Source organism: Thunnus albacares, chromosome 1 (genome assembly GCF_914725855.1).
Source record: "Thunnus albacares chromosome 1, fThuAlb1.1, whole genome shotgun sequence".
NCBI classification, from domain to species: Eukaryota; Metazoa; Chordata; class Actinopteri; order Scombriformes; family Scombridae; genus Thunnus; species Thunnus albacares.
Genome location: NC_058106.1, coordinates 1,976,323 through 1,998,107, shown reverse-complemented (window position 1 = coordinate 1,998,107; position 21,785 = coordinate 1,976,323). Strand labels below are relative to the sequence as shown.

General features: G+C 39.0%; 1 protein-coding gene across 3 annotated transcripts in view; it reads left to right on the top strand.

The window, feature by feature from the left end:
- LOC122979582 (cortexin domain-containing 1-like) overlaps positions 1–20,808 on the top strand; it is a 43,134-nt gene extending 22,326 nt beyond the window's left edge. For all 3 annotated transcript variants that reach the window (XM_044347357.1, XM_044347266.1, XM_044347185.1), the window contains one exon: positions 16,920–20,808. In XM_044347357.1, coding sequence (XP_044203292.1) covers positions 16,995–17,177 — 183 coding nt within the window. In that variant the 5' untranslated portion in view covers positions 16,920–16,994 and the 3' untranslated portion in view covers positions 17,178–20,808. The remainder of the gene's footprint in view (positions 1–16,919) is intronic.
- The last annotated feature ends 977 nt before the right edge of the window (positions 20,809–21,785 follow it).

The window sequence follows — 21,785 nt, the reverse complement described above, 5'->3', positions numbered from 1 at the left end:
CACAACATTGCCATGCGCACTGTGACAGCCAGGCGGTAGAAGTAGAGAGCGAGTTGAGAGAGAGAGAGAAACAGAGAGAGAGAGAGAGAGAGAGAGAGAGAGAGAGAGAGAGAGAGAGAGAGAGAGAGAGAGAGAGAGTAGTTGGCAGTTACATGTTATGTCTGGCAGCAAGTGCATTTAGAGCGGGTAAATGACTTAGCAGCAAGATGGACGGTGGAAAAAGAGGAAGGGTGGAGCAGAGACGGAAAGAGAGAAAAAAAGAAAGGTAAATAAACGTGCTAGCTAGCTAACTTTTGCTACATAGCTAACGTTATCGACGTGTCGTCATCGTCCCCTGTCAATGTCAAAGCAGCCAAGAAACTGGACAATCAATAATAAAAGTGGTAGTTCCCTTTCTAATTTCCTCAAAAACACTGATGGTATAATTGGCCTATCTAGTCTAGTTTATGTGGTCAGTATCAAAATTCATCCGTTGGTGAAAAGTCAGTGAGTTCACAGTTTGAGTTCATAGTTTAAAATTATTTAGACAACACAATGTCTTCTGTCACATTATTCAGGCTACTGTAATTTGTTGTCTATTTTAATGTTTGTGTTGGTTAAAGGGCTATTTTAACCATTGATGGGTAGTATATATCAGTAAACTGAGTAGGGTATTGTGCTCTTGTTCTGTTCTGTGAATAGGTGGAGAGAGTGGTTAACTGTATTATATTGGAACATTAAAAGATATGGTGTGTTGTATTATTGTTTTTTTCTTTTTGAAGGTGGAGAGAGTAGCATTGGTGCCACAGTAGTACAGAAGCCCACTACTTCAGAGCAACCTGCAGGTACAAGACATGTAATGTAATCAAATGTATACAGTTTATGGTTATTCTATAGAAAAAAGGGTGTCTGCCCCCCAGACCGAATCTGGAAAATGGTTCCACAGGAGAGGAGCCTGATAGCTGAAGACTCTGCCTTCCATTCTACTTTTGGTGACTGCAGGAACCACCAGTAAGCCTGCATTCTGGGAGCACAGTGTTCTAGTGGGACAATAGGGTACTATGAGCTCTTTAAGATATGATGGTTCCTGACCATTAAGGGCTTTGTAGGTGAGGAGAAGGATTTTAAATTCAATTCTGGATTTTACAGGAAGCCAGTGCAGCGAAGCTAAAATGGGAGAAATATGATCTCTTTTTCTAGTTTTTGTCAGTACACGTGCATCAGCATTCTGGACCAGCAGGAGAGTCTTTAGAGACTTGTTAGGGCAGCCTGATAATAAGGAATTGCAGTAATCCAGCCTAGAAGTAAAAAATGCATGGACTAGTTTTCCGCATCTTTTTTATGTAAATGAAAAAGGCAGTCCTTTAAATTTGTTTTATGTAGGAGTTAAAGGACATATCCTGATCAAAGATAACTCCCAGATTCCTTATCGTGGTGCTGGAGGCCAGGGTAATGCCATCTAGAGTAGATATATCATTAGATAATGTGTTTCTAAGGTGTTTAGGGCCAAGCACAATACCTTCAGTTTTGTCTGAGTTTAGTAGCAGAAAATTGCAGGTCATACAGGTCTTTATATCCTTAAGGCATGCTTGGAGTTAATAAATATAATTGGGTATAATCTGCATATTCTGAATAATATTGCATAAAGGAAGCATATATAAGGTGAATCGTATTGAACCAAGCACAGAACCTTGTGGAACTCCATGTCCAACTTTTGTGTGCATGAAGGATTCATTGTTTACAAACTGAAATTGATCTGATAAATAGGATTTAAACCAGCTTGATGTAGTTCCTTTTATGCCAATTAAATGTTCCAGTCTCTGTAATAGGATGTGATGAACAATGGTGTCAAATATGGCACTAAGATCTAACAAGACAAGTACAGAGAGAAATCTTTTGTCCGATGCAGTCAGGAGATCATTTGTAACTTTCACCAGTGCTGTCTCTGTGCTATGATGCGCTCAAAATCCTGACTGAAAATCCTCAAATAAACTATTCTTATATAGAAAGTCACATAACTGATTGGTGACTGCTTTCTCAAAGATCTTAGAGAGAAAGGGAAGATTGGATATAGGTCTATAGTTGTCTAAAATGCCTGAATCAAGAGTAGGCTTTTTAAGAAGAGGTTTAATTACAGCTACTTTATACATAACCTGTTGCTAAAGACAGATTGATGATATCTAGTAAAGAAGTGCTAACTAAGGGTAACACTTCCTTAAGCAGCCTAGTTGGGATGGGGTCTAAGAGACAGGTTGATGGTTTAGATTAAGAAATCGTTGAAGTTAGTTCAGGAAGGTCAAATGGAGAAAAACAGAGAAAGAGGGAGGGAGAGGGAGATCGGGGAGAGCAGGCCCGGACTGGCACACTGAGACTTTTCCCCATGGTCTGGCCTGCCTCTAAATATATATCAGGTATTACAGCTGTTTCTAAGGTTCCTGTGTTTGGGGATAAATCGATGCCTGTTGAAGGCAGGAGGTGATGAATTTTGTCTCTAATAGTTAGAATTTTATCATTAAAGAAGCTATAGGAACACATGGCTCAATAGAGTTATGACTCTTTGTCAGCCTGGCCAAAGTGCTGAAAAGGAACATAGCGCTGTTTTTATTCTCCTCTATTAATGATGAGTAATAGGCAGCTCTGGCATTACAGAGGGCCTTCCTCTTGCCAGATTAAGTGAGACTCTGCTAGTTTGGTGGAACGCAAAATACTTTCAAGTTTTTGTGATGTTTGCTTTAATTTGCGGCTTTGGGAGTTATGCCATGGAGCTAACCTCTTATGTTTTATTATTTTCCTTTTTAAAGGGACAATGGAATTGAGTGTTATTCGCTTTCTTAAATTTAGCTACAGCACTATCAGATAGACATCTATTGCAGATATTTTTGTCTAATGGTGTGTAATCCAGTAACAAGAATTCAAAAGTTATTAAGTAGTGGTCTGATAAAATAGAATTTTGTGGAAAAACTATTAAATGTTCAATTTCAATGCCGTAAGTCAGAACAAGGTCTAGGGTGTGGTTAAGACAGTGAGTGGGTTTATTTACACACTGAGAGAAGCCAATTGAGTCTCATAATGAGATAAATGCAGTGCTGAGACTATCATTATCAACGTCCACATGGATATTAAAGTCACCTACTATAATTACTTCATCTGCACTAAGGACTAAGTTTGATAAAAACACTGAGAATTCAGATAAAAATTCAGTGTTGAGCACTAGAGTGGAGGAGGTGTGACTATCAATCTGAACTGTCTGTGGTCTGTTTGTGATGAATCCCTCCCGTTTGAATAACTTTTGCTAAAAACTACAGTGAAAAGACAGCTAAAAAAGACAGTGACCGACTGCTTTAGGAAATTACTAAGTTAAAAAAAGAAACTATATATTTATTAGCCGTTTTTTAAGATTTACATCTTCATTAGGATCCAGTGGGTCAGTAGGATCCAAAGTTGAGAGCCACAGTGGGGTAGGGATGACAGAAAGTATTGAGAGATGGACTAACATAGTGTTTGTTTTGGTCTTTTGATGGGTTGGTTAACATTATAGAATGCACACACTCATACACTCTCTGTCTTGTCTCCATTTGTCTGTGCTGGTCTGCTCAGACAGCCTCCATGTCAATTAAAGGCTCATGGCACTCACCACAGCTCAAATCCAACATGAGATAAGAAAAGAGTGAGGGAGAGTGAAAGCCCAATTCCTGTAGTGCAGAGAAAACAAGGACCCTGGAAGGGTGGGGGATGGGGGGCAATGACACCAGAACTGCTTAAGGTTTTTCTCTCCTCCCATCTGGCTCTACTCAACACATTGAAGACACAATGAATGTGGCAGTTACAGCAGATGTGTGCTCTGTCTCTCACCATATGCCCTCCACTTTCTTGTTCACCTTCAAACTGATCCATTATACTAACTAAACTTATCATTTACACAGGGTATGTAGTTGTAAAGTAAATCTTTACTTACCTTTTTAAAAAACTTAATAAATAAAATTATCTGAAGAATATTGAGTAACACATATTAGTCTATATATCATAATACACTTTAATAATAATAATAAACTTTATTTAATACAGTATAATTCATGCATAAAATGCAGCAAAAAAGTGCTTAACATAAAAGCAGATAGCAACAATAATATCACAGAGAGGTTCAGACTGACATTAGCCCTCTCATTCATTTGAATAGGGGCAGTGTGTTGATGCAGCAGAGATGCTAACGCAATAACCCAAGAAAGAGGCTGATTTCAATATTTTTAGACTCAGTATATTAAAATTTGTTTACTCTTAATTAAGAAAAGTCATAAATAAATAATAATGAATGATTTCACATTTTTACACCAGGGATTTGTGAGAATGAGAATGCTTTGAAATCGCATTTAGAGCTTTATGTCTTGAAGTTTGGGGAAATTTAGTTGGTTGAGTTTATAAGCAGCTGCTTTTAGAGGAAATTCCTTAAAAGAGCAGTTCCATTCAAATTAATAAACGTGCAGAAAATATGATGTAACTTCTAACTCAATCAGTAAAACATGAAAAATCTAAATGATTTGGATTTGAAATGGAAATTTTTAAGCAACTTTCTTCTTGGTGACTCTGGATTTGCTGGGTGGACTCATGAATCCTGCCTACAGCTCTGTCCAGTCCCTGAGCAATAGTCACAAACCTCCCTGCGGCTAGTAGTTTTTTTATTGATTTTTATATGGGGCAAACAATTTTTTTCTAAAAAGAGAGAAAAATGAGCAAGTTGTTGTTTACTGCTTGAGTTTCACAACACCAACAGTGAAATGGAGGGACATTTGAGGCATTAATGGGCACTGTAAGCAAACCAGGGATTGCATTGTGTATGGAAATAAAAGTTTAAGGATAAGGCTGGCATTATTCTGTATTTTTCTTATTATCAACAAATCCCATGAAAAGACCAAAACCAAAGATCTTGAGTTGCACAGCAGACCAACTAGCACTCTTGTGTGAACTGTGTGATTTAGCTCCAGTGAGTATTTTTGACAGCAGGACTGTGTGTGTGGGATTGAGTTAAAATAAACTACAGTGTGTGTGTGTTCATGGTAATGGAGGAACATGTCACCCAGTGCAACAGTGTGGCTCTATGATATGTTTTTGGACAACAACGGAGGTCTATGGCACATATCAGACTGTTGGTTTAGATCCAAACATGAGATTTGTTGACAATAAGACAAATTATGAATAACACCAACCTTATCCTTTACATTATTAATTTTATGTACAGAGTTTGGTTAAGTTTTGTGTTTTAATCTACTTTATTATCACAAGTCAGGGTTAGAAATATAGCATCTTTCTTATTTACCATGATCTGATAATAATAATAATAAGTGCCATCAGTAAAACATCCATAACAAATCTATCCTCTTCATCAAACACCCTGCACTCTTGGATAAAAATATGTTCTATTGTGCATGTTAATTAATTTTTTTTTATTAGATTTAGTCTTGTGTGTTTATATTGAGTTTTTATTATTATTATTATTATTATATTGATTTTATTGATACTACCTACTGATAAACCCAGGGCCCACAAAGATCAGTTCCTATCAGTCTTACTCTCCTCTTGTCAACCTTTTCTCTTTTCTCTTCAGTATTCCGAGCCAGAGAGGACATATTTACATATTTCCCTCTCTGCTTTTCACTAAGCCCCTCTTTCCTGTGTCTCTCCCCTTACTCCCTGACCCCCCCCCCTTTATTTTTTTTTCTTTCCTTGGGCTGGCAGATGGGCTGTGATGAATGGGTACGCTAGCCACAAACTTTCACCTCTATCACAAGAGAACAAGAGGAGAGGAACACCCAAAGGAACCTGACTGTGGTGGACTTTAAACCACATTTTCGTACCAGTAAAAAACAGTTTTTGCATTTCTCCAAACAAATTCTAAAACACTATTCAAAACACTATGTACAACTTCCTGTATTATACTGTTGGCTTGCAGTAGTGGAAAGTAAGTACATTTACTCTAGTGTTGTTCCTACATGCTTCTCTGATGAGATTTCAACTCCACTACATTTATCTTCGTTTCAACTCACCCATCTACAACATATCACATGTGTACATTATATGAAAACATAGTACTCTTAGTTACTCTGATTACATTTTGCTGAGAAGGACATAGCTATTGAGAACACAGAGGTCATCCTACAAGTTGCACATAGTAGTTCTAGTTCTGATATTCTTTAGTGTCAGTATCTTTAAATGTGACCAATTCTTTAACAGTTTAAAATCTGCATTGTTTGCATTAATGTTTGCTGGATTGTGGTCTTCTTCCCTGCTCTTTGCTGGTGCATTGTTGCATTTTTCTGGCATGTAACCACCCCCTCTAGATCAGTGGAAAGTGTTGTGTGGCAGTAATGTGTATTGTGTCGCCCACATGCGGGTGTATTTTCATGCACAAGAGTAAAGTATATAGGGACCCACTCATAAAAACATAACTCCATAGTGCTAATAGCTGTCAAAAACTCCACATGGCACCTGTTGGTAACATTCTGAATGTAGGACTTATAATGGAGTATTTTTTACATTGTAGTATTGACAGTTTAAGTGCAATTGAGTGAGTACTTTAGCTCCACAATCCCAGCTCTGCATTCCCAAAGTTAGCCTTTATTTCCAGCTCTGTCTCTCTGTCTAACTGACACACTCTCCATCCTCCACTGCCAGGACTTAGCATATGTGTGTATGTGTGTGTGTGTGTGTGTGTGTGTGTGTGTGTACCAGATGTTTCTTATGTTGAGGTGTCATAATGTTTACAATCATGTTGGATGGACTCGCCTTCCTTATGGGGACAAAAAACAAGTCCCCTTAACATAAATCATTAATTTTAGGGTGAAGACTTGGTTTAAAGTTAAGGCAAGTTTAGGGTTATGTTATGGTTAGGGTAAGGGTGTGTGTGTGTGTATATATATATGTACTCAGTGTGATTGCAGCTTGTTAATCACTCTAGTCAATTATAGGAGGGCTGTTGGTTGGGTGTCACAGTAAATTACAGCGTAAGTGATAAGACTGACACACAGCATTTATCTCAGTCCACAGCACTCAACTTCACCGGTTCATTCTCTCCCTCTCTTCTCCAGATTGTACCACCAAATTGACTTTCTATTTCACAGTCTCACCTCAGCTTTGGTTCATGCTTCGGAAAATGTTCAAGGTTGACAATCAAATGCTCACAATAAATCACAGGGAGAAAAAACAGCATCATCTTATTTTGTTCTAATTGTAGCCTCCTGGCTGGGGTGCCTAATTTCAAATATTAAATCAAGGCTAGATGCAAGTGAAACTCTACACCTGCAAATCTACTTCAAAGTTATTACAGTAGAATTTTGTGTTTACAGTTAACATTTTGAAGCACGGCAAAATTCATTCACAGACAAAAAATATTTAAAAAGCCTTGATCATAGGAAATACATTAAGCATTAAAAATGATCCAAGCGGAGCAGTTCAGCATGCTTTACTGCTCTTAATGAGATGAATTCCGATAAACATGTTTACACAATGATAGTTTGGGAAATATACTCATTTGTCATCTTACCCAGAGTCAGATGAGATGATCGATATGACAGTTTCAATGAAGGACTGCCTGGGGATACCAACTAAAGGCCAATTCATGGTTTCCTTGTCCATATGACATATTTTGCTCCTTTGTCTGCACACTGCTCAAAATTTGTAAACGTGCAGACTGTACGCAGCACAGACTATTCTCATTAAAGGATATGGCTGGCAATTTTCTATATTTTTCTTATTGTCAACAAATCAAACCAACAATGAACTGATCTACTAGCAAGTATTGTGTGTATCTAAAGTCTGATATATTTTATTCCTCTGTTCCATAGACCTCTATTGTAGTCCAAAACTATTAAAAACATGTCAGTGAGTCACACAGCTACACTGGGTGACATGTTACTTTGTCCCTGAAGAGTTTGGGCTCGTTTGTTTGAAGAAAGACTAATAACAGTCTCAGGAGAGTAGTTCAGGTCACTCTTCCTCTTGCAGTTGTGAGGTCGTCACCTTGTTTTTTGGTGTGCATGTGTGGAACACTTCTGTGTACGGACTGATTGTAGTATGTAAAGAAAGTGCATGAACATCTGGATGTCTGTGTGCGAGCCTGCAGCTTTGGAAGGCCTCTAATACCTGTAGATATGATATGATGTAAGATATCATAAATATAAAATATTCCTAATTGTTTTTGTTTTCAGTTCTGGATGAAGTATTCATGTCTTTTACTGAAGAAGTAGCAATACAACTATGTAAAACTACCCCTACTAAAAGAAAAGGGCTTGCATTCAAAATATAAAAGAAAAGAATTGTTATTGGCAAGATGTCTTTAAGGTTAACTCATTACAGCAGCATGGCTCCTATCACTGTTATATATTGCATTAATTAATTGTGTATAGTCATGTTCCGCAACTGCCTAGTCAAACTGAAATTCAGTACATTTCTGTAATAATTTAATAAATAATAAAGTTATCATCATCGCTGCCCACTCCCTGCTGCACTGAGCTTGGTGTTTTGTCATGCGGAATGATGAAGTTAACATTGATGCTGTACATATCTTACATTCCTATAATAATCTATTCCACATGAGATGGTAAATTGAACTGAATGTTTGTATCCCTGCCACATCAAAACACTTGCTGCTACTAGAAGCTACTAGAAGCCAGGTTGATAAGAACACTGAGACTGAACCAAAACAGTAAAGCTGTGGGCCATGAAAACCAAAAGAATGAGCTGAAAGACACTAAAAAGCTCTGTAGAGCTGAGGAGAACTACAGAGTTGGAAATGATTCATCACAAGTGATACCCTTGATCCATTGTTAGGATGGTTGGCAACACAGAGTCAGTGAGGGTTTGTTCAGTGAAGCTGGGTGGAGCTGGCACTCAGAGTAAGAACAGAAATGGTCCAGGAAAGAGAATAATCATTTTCTTACCCAGCCAAACCTATAAGTCACTGGACATCTCTCATGCGTCCCTGCCTAGTGATTTGCAGAATCACTGCATCATGAAGCCCATTCATCAGTTTAATTAGAAGTCTATAGAAGAGCCATTACCATTGATCACCACATGACACAAGAGCAGCTCCATCACTCTTCTGACTTTTCTTTTTCTTGTGCATACCATAGATTCCTACTTCTGTCTTCTGTAGACAATGCCAAAAACTTTTCTCAATAATAAATAAATCAATATCAGTATTACCCATGGGCTATCAGTGAATTGCATTCACTGCACAGACCTTTTTCTCTGACAGTGAACAGTCTGATGCTGAGGGAAAACTCATAGACATGTAGAGTAATATATATTTGTGAGTCTTTACTGGCAGTGGTGATAGTGGCAGCCTACCCTGTGGTGTATCCTAATCCTGGTCCCAGACAGCTGACAGCCAGCTGGCTCTGTCAACTCTGGATTTTCCAATCCAGTGATGAGGATGTTCAAGAGGAAGAGGCACAGTTTATATCAAACAGCCAATCAGAGGACACATTAAAAGCTTACATCTAGCTTATATTATATGTGAAATTACTGATTCTTGTGGGAAAATTAGGTTGTTGCAGTGGCAAAAATAATATTCAGCAGTCGAGCAAGCTATAAAATATAACACAACTAGAATATCTACAAAAGCAATAGATTAAATTGTGGAATAATTACATAGATCATATATATATACACTGGCACTTGTGATGGCCCCAGAGCCTGTTGCCTCTGTTGCCTTTGGTGCTGTGGTTTGTCTGTATGTTGCAGGTCCTTGGATGGGTGGAGCTGCTGTGTCATTCAAGTACTAACTGGGAACACCTGGCCAGTGCCCCAGAATATATTTAAGCCCGCCTGCCCTGATTCCAGTCTCTCTCTGATCCCTTCCCCACTCACCACGCTGTGGTTGTTTTTTTTGCGTTTCCTTTTCAGTTTTGTTCTGCACTGACAACACGCACTCTACATTAGACAACACATTCATACACTTTCAAACACTACTGATACTGACTTCCACACCCCAATGCAATTATTGTTATTTACTTTGATAAATTTCGGTTTATTATTGCTGAGTTTGGGCATGTGTCTCCCTCCTTTGTTGCGGCCTGTGAGCTGGTCATAACAGCACTGCTAATGTTTCTTATGATTCTTATGATGACACACAGCATAGGATGTGAAAAAGAGCCAGTTTTGTGAGTAAAGCCCCAAATTAGCTGAATCCAGGGCCCTCCAGCCCCTGAATATGTTCAAGAGAAAATAATTATTAGTTGTAGACTATTCAAACAAATTTGTAGTGAGCCAGTCCAGCTTGGTTTTGGGTTCAGCAGTGGGGAAACATACAGGTCATTCAGAATGTGAGCTTTCACAGATCAGTTCACAACAATGAACACAATGTGTTTATCCACCACTCAGTCTTAGTTTGCATACCCAGATGGGTTTAGAAAAGGTGTGGTTGTACATGCTGCCTGGGATCAAAACAAGGGCGTTTCACACACAGACTGGTAGAGTTGGTGGTATTTTTCCACCAAATATCTCATGGAGGAACTTCAGTTACAGGTGCCAGGATTGGGTTTTACCAGCTATCCAAAAATCCATCACTAAGCTTGTGTTTAAAGTCCCTGAAGGAGTCAGGGGTGTACAGGTTGTTATGTTGTTACAGATGGGAAGTTACCATATAATTAGGTTTTCATGTGACTATGATGTTGTGCTGAATTAGAAAATTAAATAAAAATGGAATTTAAATTCAATTTCTGCAGTGTTATTACAAACTTTTCATTCTTCGTCTATTGTCAGTTTAAAAACAATGATATACACTTGTTTTTCTCTTGCTGTCTGAATTAATAATTTAATGATTTGTACTCCTAATGTATTTGCTTGTATTCTGACTTCTATTCAGGATTTTACATTACCTTTAATACATTCTTCAAATATCAATGAATAAATTACTTGCCTAATTCCTTTCTTCAAGATGTCTAGCTACCAGCAGCTCCCAAATGTTCAAACTGCTGGTGCTTCAATGTATCCATTGTAACAGTATTGTCACTAGTTGCTATATTAGAACATTGCCACATCATTTTTTTGGTTTTGGTCCCCAGATGAAGCGTTAATTTGCGCTGCCCAAACAAATTTGCATCTTTGTATTGACTTTGTATGCAATCACTTCAATGGTTGAAGTATTATTCAGATCCTTTACTGCAGGAAAAGTACCAGTACAGCAATGTAAAAATATTCCATTACAAGTAAAAGTCCTGCATGAAAAATCATAAGTAAAAGTACATAAGTATTATGAGCTTGATGTAGTTAAAGTATTGCAGTAAAAGTACATAAGTATTATGAGCTCGATGTAGTTAAAGTATTGCAGTAAAAGTACATAAGTATTATGAGCTTGATGTAGTTAAAGTATTGCAGTAAAAGTACATAAGTATTATGAGCTTGATGTAGTTAAAGTATTGCAGTAAAAGTAGTGGTTTGGTCCCTCTGACTGATATATTATTATATATGACATCATTAGATTATTAATAGTGAAGCATCAGTGTTAGAGCAGAATGTTACTGTTGTAGCTGCTGGAGGTGGAGCTAGTTTACACTACTTTATATACAGTTAGCTAGTTTAGTCCAGTGGTTCCCAACCTAGGGGTCGGGCCCCTCCAAAGGGTCACCAGATAAATCAGAGGGGTCGTGAGATGATTAATGGGAGAGGAAAGAAGAAAAAACAAAGTTCTGATACACAAATCTCTTTTCAGTTTTTGGACTTTTTCTCTAATCTTTGATTTTTGTGAAATATTGGATCATTTGAACATTTATTGAAATGAAAGCATGTGAGAAGTTTAGAGGGAAAAATCACTATTTGGTGGAGCTGTTAACAACTCATAGACATGTGAAATGTGACCCCGACTACACACTGCTTTTTGTAAGACGTCAAGACACAAAAAGGTTGGAAACCACTGGTTTCATCTTTAACAATGTGTTATATTTTAAAAACTTGTTATATTATCCATTGTGTCAAATCTTCATCTGAAAAGTAACTAAAGATGTCAAATAAATGTAGTGGAGGGGAAGTATAAAGTAGCATCAAATGGAAGTCTAAGTATCTCAAAACTGTACTTAAGTACAGTACTTCAGTAAATGTACTTAGTTATGTTCCACCACTGAATTATGTCATATCTAAAATTTGCTTCGTTAACACACAGTAACAACTATAGATAGATTCTTTATTGTCATTCTATGTCAATACACAATGAAACACAGTTTGACAGCAATCTTATGTTTAGCAGCTTAGATTAAACCGAATAAATAGAAAAATAAAATAAGATAGTTAAATATGATAGAATATAATACAACCTCTTCCCCATTGATGCATATTCCAGTGTGGTGCATTTTCTTGCACCACACATTTTCTTCACCATACAGACAGTATCCTCCTCCCTGTAGGCACTTTCCTCATTATTTGTAATCAGACCCACTATGGTTGTGTCGTCTGCAAATTTGATTATGGTGTTAGAACTGTGGGTGGGAGTGCAGTCATAGGTAAAGGGGGAGTAGAGAAGTGGACTGAGGACACAGCCTTGGGGGGCACCGGTGTTTAAGATGATAGTAGAGGAGGTGTGATTGCCTAGTCTGACATGCTGGGGTCTGTTGGTTAGAAAGTCCTTGATCCACAGACAGAGCGGGGTGTTTAGACCAAGTGTCTGCAGTTTGTTGACCAGTTTTTGTGGGTTGATGGAATTGAAAGCTGAACTGAAGTCAACAAAAAGCATCCTAAGGTAGGTGTTGGGGTTTTCCAGGTGAGTGAGAGCAGTGTGAAGTGCTAGTGAGATGGCGTCATCAGTGGATCTATTAGCCTTGTAGGCAAACAGGTGTTGGTCGAGATTAGGGGGGATGCAGGCTTTGTTGTTGGGCAGAACCAGTCTCTCAAAGCATTTCATGATTACTGGCATGAGGGCAACAGGCTGGTAATCATTTTGGCTTGTGACTGCTGAGGTCTTAGGGACAGGGATGATGGTGGCGGTTTTCAGACAGGTAGGAACTGTGGCTTGTTGTAGTGACTGGTTAAAAATGTCTGTGAAAACTGCAGCAAGGGTTTAAGCACCTTTAATGCCTCTCCTCAAATCTGCCCTAGATCCTCACTGTCTCCTGATTTGAGTGCTGCAAGCAGCAACCACACACTGCTGTTAAACCAGGGTTTTTGGTTAGGGAACACCTCAATTTGCTTTTTTACAGTAACATTGTCAATGCAGAAGTTGATGTATGTGGAGGTGTCGTGCTCAATGTCTGACTGATCAAAGAGCTCTCACATTGTTTCCTCAAAACAGTCTTGCAGTAATGACTTTGCTTCTTCAGTCCAGATCTGTATCGTCTTGGTCTGAGGTTTGGATCTACTGATGAGGAGTTTGTATGCTGGAGTCAGAAAAAGGTGGACGTGACTCCCCTGGTTGAGATCTGTTGACACATGTAACAGTGGAGCAAAGGAGAGAGAATAAGATAGTGATGTAACTGACCTGCATGTTGGTATTTAACATGTTTTTTTCGTCACAAAAACAAATAATTTTTAAAATATTTGTATGAAAAAAATGTTCATAAAAACCCACTATTTGTGCTTTGCCGAATAATATATTTGTGTTCGGGCACACCCCTACAAAATAGCTCCTGGTCTTGAGTTCAAAGTCATGATATGATACCTGAAGTGCCATAATTTCTTGTAAATACCAATCCGCAAAAGCCATATCTGTATATGTTACCTAAGATACACAAAAATCCTTTGAATCCCCTAGGAGGACCAGTAATCTCAGTTGTGGATTGTCTCACAAAATTTTAATGGCTCAGTAAAAACAGAATTGGACCCAAAAGCCTGACTCACAGGTGAACCAGCTAAGATAAAATGTTGAGATTTAATAGTAATCATAAACCAGACAAACAACAGGCAAACTAACTGAAAAGGAACATGTAGAGTAGCATAAGTCCAAAGGGCAGGCAATGAAACAGACTGGCAGGATGAGATGGCTGGAGCACTAATGGCAAAGGCACAAGAATGAAAAGAACGGCACAGAATGAATGAGAATGGACCACTACAAAAACTGCTTGGCTGATTGGGGAAGTGGAATAAGGTGTGCAGGGGGGCAGGGGAAGGTCAGGTGATGGGGAATGGTGAGAACAGGGGTAACTGCACAACAGATGGGTGTGGCAGTATCTGAAATGACAGGAGAGTAGTATATGGCAGGGAAGAGGAACAGGCAAGGATGAATATTTAACTTGGGATGAAAATACTTTGTGACACAGAAAAGACATGCTCAAAACTGTGGAGATGACAGTGGACTTCAGGAGGGCATCAGTGATGACATACAGACTGAACTCTTTGTCCCTGCTCTTCTTTGAAAGAGAACTGATTGTATAACTTAAGTTACTTTCAGGGACACATGCCTGTGTGTGTGCATGTGTGTGGTTTATGTGGCAGCCATGACAGGCTATGTTCAGGTGTCATTTTTAACATTACTGAGCATGTTGGTGCTGGTGTACCTCTATCCATATGCTGCACTGTTGCTTCTGTCAGCTGTGTGTGTGTGAATATGTGGCCGTCGTGCCAGGCTACGCCTAAGTGTCATGTCGGTGTCAGTGTACCTCTATCCACACTCTTGATTAATGATGCTAATGAATATGTGGCTGCCGTGCCAGGCTATGCAATGCTGTTAATGTTCATCTTGGTGCCTGTAATATTATGTCTGATGATGTATAAAGCTTGTATGATTAAACTGTGGTGCATTCAGGCAAGTGTAGTTGCAATGACCTATTTTGGTTAACATATGTGTTTCAGAACCTATAAAGTATGATTGGTCTTGGATGAGCTAAGACCACCTGATTTTCTCTGTGCTGACCTGCACTGTGATTTCTGCCCATGCTTCTGCTCCATTCAATATTTATTTCAGCACTCCTTGCACTCTTCACACCATTGCACTTTTGTATCCTGTTTACAGTTTACAGAAACGCTTCCACCTGTACATTCACTGGCCACATTATTAGGTGCACCTGTTCAACTGCTCATTAATGCAAATATCTAATCATGTGGCAGCATCTATGCATTTAGGCATGTAGACATGGTCAAGACAATCTGCTTCAGTTCAAACCAAGCATCAGAATGGGGTAGAAAGTGTTTTAGTGACTTCAAACATGGCATGTTTGTTGGTGCCAGACAGACTGGTTTGAGTATTTAAGAAACTGAGATTTTCATGCACAACTATCTCTGGGGTTTACAGAGAATTGTCCAAAAAAGAGAAAATATCCAGTTAGCTGTGGTTCTCTGGGCAAAAATGCCTTGTTGATGGCAGCATTTAGAGGAGAATGGCCAGACTGCTTTGAGCTGATAGAAAGGCAACAGTAACTTAAATAACCACTCGTTACAACTGAGGTATGCAGAAGATCATGACAAGGGGTGTGTGGTAAACTAGGGCTAGAGCCAAACGCATAACTCAAACAAACAGTTCCAAAAAACAAAGAAGCGGGAAACACACAAGGGCAGGAAGTGGATCTGCAACGAGAGGAGAGTTAGAAACCAAAATAAAACAGGAAATGCAGAACTAAATGGGAAAGAAAAAACAAAACAAAACATAACCTAAAGACAGGATGAGTCATGACAGATCATTTCTGAATGCACAACACATCAAACCTTCAAGTAGATGGGCTACAGCAGTAGGAGACCACACTGGGTTTCTACTCCTGTCAGTTAAGAACAGAAAACTGAGGCTACAATTTATATAGGCTCACCAAAATTGGACAACAGAAGACTGGAAAAACATTACCTTGTCGGACGAGTCTTGATTTCTGCTGCAACATTCAGATGGTAGGGTCAGAATTTGGAGTAAGCAACATGAGAACATGGAACTATCCTGCCTTGTATAAATGGTTCAGGATGGTGGTGGTGGTGGTGTAATGGTGTGGGGGATATTTTCTTGGCACACTTTGGGCCCCTTAGTACGAAATGAGCATCGTTTAAACGCCACAGCCCACCAGAGTATTGTTGCTGACCATGTCCATCCCTTCATAACCACAGTGTACCCATCTTCTAATGAGTACTTCCAGCAGGTTAATGCACTATATCACAAAGCTCAAATGATCTTGAACTGGTTTCTTGAACATGACAATGATTTCACTTCTTGATTGATACCAGAAACTGGGCGCTCTCTTTTACATAAGATTTTTGAAGAATTTGGGGGACAAACTCCTTTATATGATGGTCAACAAAACTTGAAATTCTTTCTCAGAATCAGAATCAGCTTTATTGGCCAAGTATGTTTACACTTACAAGGAATGTGACTCTGGTTTCTAGTGGCTCTCAATGTACTTTCACACAACAATCTTCAGAAAAATACATAAGGACAATAAGCCAAACAAGGATAGTTGTGTGAAAGTACATTGACACAATAAATTACCTGGACATCAAAGTTGTTAAAGATGGTAACAAACTAATGCACGAAATCTAAAGATTGTGATACACTCCTGCATGCAAAAAGTAAAATGTTTCCATCCTCTGTCTTTTAAAAAAAAGTCTATTTGTCAGTCACAATCAAGACTACCCTTTTTTAGAGGAGTCTTGAAGACAGGAGGGTTAGCACTATTGATTATTTGCAGCAATTTTTAAAAATCTGCTCAATCTATAATGCAGCATTCACAACATTTTCTTTAGAAAAACCTGGAGCAGGTTTTTTCTCTGTGTGTTGGAAACTGCAAATAGAAAAACCAGAGCAGTGGAAGCAGAATGATTACAGAGGGCTGCTACTCCACTTCTCTCACCGATGTGATTAGAAACCAACAGTCACCAACAGTGAGGGTTTGTGATCAGATTCACAAAGGAACACCTCAGGTACTTCTGACATTTTGTAATGGCTTTTCTGATGATGTCATGGCTTTGAACCCAGTCTGCTCCGATCCCTCTGTCCCCTATATGTGATGCAACATATCCATCTTCCTCCCTTCTCTGTGTATCTCCAGTTGGGTTTTCAGGATGATAGCAGGGTGTGTGGGCGTGGCTGAGGACAGCAGCAGCAGCAGCAGACAGAAGCAGTCATGGAGGTGGAGGGCACTGCGGAGCCAGCCTTTGTGGACGTGGACCAGGGTTTGACTCTGGCCTGCATCGCCTTCCTCTGCCTGCTGCTGGTGGCCATGATCATCCGCTGTGCCAAGGTCATCATGGACCCCTACAGCGCTATCCCCACCTCCACATGGGAGGAGCAGCACCTGGATGACTGATGGTGTATGGGTGTTCCTCCACGCAGCCATGCATGACAAAACCCCCACCTGGAGAATAGAGGGTTCTTCAAAGGTTCTTTGAGGAGGCACGGCTCCTGCATGACTCGACAATCATTACATTAGTTTAAAAAAATTAGCAAGCAAAAAATCTAGTAAATCTGAGTACATATTAAAAGGTTGTTTTGACAGTGCCAGTTTGGATCCTTTCAGTTGTTCAAAATTAATGAAGTATTACTGAAAAATACACATCTTTTTTGGTACAGAACCTCTTTTGTTTAGAATGCATTTTCTAAACTGCTATAGCACTGCTATAGTACAAGCCCTAAGAACCATGTCCTGATACTTTCTGGAACAGTTTTTAAGTTTATCCATTGTGAAAAGGTTCTTCATAGTACTGTAGAGCATTCTTTTGTATTAAAGGGAGAAACCTCCTTTCTGGCACTATATAGAATATTTTTGTTCAGAGAAGAGAAATACATACAAACCAGACATGACCAAGCAACCTACACATCTAGTAGAATGTATACTGGGAGGATCAAATATAATGATTGCTTTACCTACACATGGAGCGAGGAGGAGAAGGAAAGCAGGAAGTTTCTGCGATTCTGGCTGCTGACAAAGCCATTGATGGGGTGATACTATTACCACTAAAGAAAAAAGCACATAAACTTGGCCTTTTTGTATCTACCTAGAGCTGTCTTCAGGAGCACACACAGTCAGTAATGGCTGACTGTCAAGTGGACACAAACAGACTGCACTTTCCCTTTACATCTGTACATATTGGAATGACAAATTAACTGAGGATGAAGATGAAGAAAAAAAAATACAAGACTTGTAAAGTTCTGGGGCAATATAAACAGGCTGTGTTTTTACAGCTTGTACAAGATTGGAAAATAGAACAAAAAACACCAGTGTGTTTGATATGGAAACAACTTATCATGAAAAAAATAGTCAAACAATCCACAGTCTGTAATTTTTGACAAGCCATTAGCCTGACTTAAAGGATCATTCCTGTTTATTACAACTTAGGTCTTATATTTTGGTCTAGCTGCTGAGATCTGGGAACATGCGGACATTGCTACGACATAGTCCGATGGGTCAACAAGCACAAGCAGTCAGATGATCAGGCAGGTTGGAAACAAGCCCCCAGGTTAGCCAAATTTACTGTATTTGGAAGACAAAATGTTTGCAAACTGTTTGTTTTAAACATCCATCGTAGTCTCCAGACAGACTCTCTCCTTCATATATGAACTACCATATTCCCCATAGTGGTTTAGATACTCTGACTGAACTGTTAGCTTGTTCATAACCTGACTGCTCATGTTCCCATATCCCAGCAGCTGTTGCCATAATAGAAACAAAGGCTAAAACTACAAAAACAATAGCCAAATTGTAGTAAACCAGGAGTACATACAAGCTTTGAAGAGATAGTTTGTTATGTGATGAAAATATAGACATTAGCATTTCTGTGTGAGATGTGATGCTGAGGCCATGTAGGTCAGGGTTAGTGCTTTTGCTCAATTTAGTGTATTCTAAAGTGTTAGCATGGAGCCTATCATGCTAAGATATTCCACCATTTTGGAGGATTGGAGGCAAAAATCTAAATTTAATGTTGTCATTACTTAACAGTTAAATTGGCAAAGAATAGTCTACCAAAACTTGATTACCGTAAGACAGGATAAGTTTAATGTGACACTCCACTGATTTTCCATGTCAAAGTCAGTTTATTTGCCATGGGAAGTACCAGTAAGCTTTTGAAAAGTCCAGTGTCTCATTGGGGTGAGCAGCAGTTCCAGTAGGTTCTGTAACTCAATGCAATCTCTGACTAAGTATTAGATTTATTGGTTTTTCAGAAAAATTTTCTTGGGGTTCAACATCCATATTTTAAGATAAATGAGTATCTATTACAGCACTTGCTATAGAAAGTTGAAACCTTTATGATTCCCTGCAACAAAAAAGTACAGCTCCAGTGAACGACAGTGCAACACACAGACTTATTATAACTTGGTTTCTTCCTGATTTATCCACCAAACCTTTTTTTTAAATGTAACTTTTTAAGGTGAAATCGCCCTTTTTTCTGTTTTCATAAGCAAAGTAAAGCTTTCACAAATCTGAAAGTGGGTTTAAACAGCATTAAGGCTTTTGCTACCATGCCTAACACTTTTTCATAAGTGTAAGTGGTAAAAAAATAGCCGCTAAATATCATTATTTATGTTTATCTTTGTACTCTCAGGCTACTGTCTTCAACTGTGTCAGTGATCAAACCAAACAACCAATCAAAGGAGCAGACCATCTATTCCATCACTGCTCCAAAGTCTACAAAGTCAACTTGATGAGTGAGCGAGTGTTGAGCAGTTGCGAGTGTGTAGGGAGGGTTGAGCTTGCGTTCGTCACAGCCCTGTACTTGTGGGACCGCATTTGTGCACAAGGAGCAGAAATACTCCCTTGCAAGGATGTTTTCTGCTCGCGGATACTGTTCTGTACACTTGCAGAGCAGAAATGCTCCCTGGCGAGGATGGTTTTCAGCTGGTGGATACTGTTCTGTGTGCTTGTATCACATACGTGCACCAGGTTTCTATGTGTGCGGCTTTTAAGACTAATTAAACACCATAAAAAATGATGACTTTCTCATAGAACTTGATTGACTTGTATTTGCTTGAGATTCAGTGTCTGAGTATAGAGTATCTATTGAGCATTAACGCTCAGACAATCTGTGGCCATTTAGCCTTTACGGTAGCAGTCGTGTTTGATTATGTGTCACTGCCACATCATGTAATCTCCTGTTACTGAATAAAATGTGCACACACATACACACAGAGCTGCAAAACAGACATCTCATACTGTGTGATACATCATGGCTCATGGCAGTATGAACTATTGCACCCACACTGTTGCTTCTACTTATAAATTGGCCTTGTTTGCCTTCCCTGTCTCAGCCTTTAGTTTAGAACAAGCTGAGGTGTTCTTGTTGTTGTTATGTGAATCTGTCTCTGACTTATATATCTGCACAGAAAGCATTCATCATGTATGAAATGATTGCCAGTTTGCATGTTATGAAGTGCCTAAGCTTTCAGTTAACTACAGAAGGGCCATTTAGCACGATGCTGAGTTCCATATCAGCCCCCGGGGCACTTTACCTTCCCTTCCTTGGAAAAATGAACTTATTGCGGATGGGAAAATGGCACATTATGCTTCTCTTAAGGCAGCAGATTTAAATAGTCTTTTTTTTTTTTCTTAAAAAAAAGGTAGTGGGAGTCGGCAGTTGACTTGCTTAACTTAAAAATTGAGTGGAGTTATGAAAAACTCATGTTTAATATGCTGCATAACAATGAGATTAAGCATCATCTAAACTGAATTAGAAATGTGACTGCTGAAGAAAAACACTTCCAGTGGACACTGAAACAATGATGGGTCCGTGAACGTGACACAGCTGGATCCTGAGGACATACAGTAAGGTGTAAAGGATCCTATATGCAGTCTTGCATTTCAAGACTTTGTTAGATGTCCTGATCTCTAAGCTAGCTAGCACATGGATGAATGAATGTATGAATGAATGTGTGATTGAGTGTGTAGTATTTTGAATCTATGAGGTGCTTTGTATCTAAAAAAAATGATGAATACAGTGTGTTGACAATAAAGATGATTGTAAATTACCGAACTGCTGTAAGTACCTGTCTTTTGTGTGCTTTATAATTGAACATAAATGAAATAAGAAGCTAATCTCACATTATTTTGGACATGTAATTGGGTCACACCAAAAGCTTGATGAAATTTCATTCAGTGCTTATCCAGGTGGAACCGTCTGCCAGCCCTTTTTCATCAACTTCTGTCTCACATAATGGACTAAATAGTACAAAGATGAAAATCTCCAGTGGCGCTTATAGTCAAGGGCATATTCTGCACATTCAAGCATCGACAGGGCTTTGAAGGTCAAGTTGAAGGTACATACATTATATTATGATTATGAGACTAGCTCTACATTGTGAGAATGTAAAACAGTGATTTAATTTGCCTTGACAGTTAAATTGTCCTGTTTCTCTCTTTCCTTTAACCTTGGCTCTTAGCTGGCAGCCTCCTGTCTGCCTCAGCCCCGTTTCTATGAAAAGGTTGGGCTGACTCCCATGTTGAGCATGCTTATGGGGGCACAGGGCACCATTTACAGCATTCAATATGCAGCTGTGTGTGTGCGCCTCCTGCTAACATCTCTTTGGCATTTACATCTTGCTGCAAATTCTGCATATTTCACACCTAGTCCTGTGTGTGTGTGTGTGTGTGTGTGTGTGTGTGTGTGTGTGTGTGCCAGCTTTCCTTTTAGCCTGTTTAAAACTTTATTTAAGCATATGCCTGGTTGAAATAAACCAGAATTTTCCTTTAAAGTTTCATGGTAAACACAAGAAGCAGGGGATTAATGATTTATGATTTTTGTAATTATGTTCTTTCTGACACATTAATTCCAAAAAGTTAAAGCACACTCATATGTTATCTGGTCACACACTTCCACATTCTCGTCTGGAAAGCAATGGTGTATTGGCCTGTCAGATGTCTGGCTGTCTACAGCTGCACCACCAAGGCTGAGGAAACCTCTCCCTGTGATGTGACAAAACCACA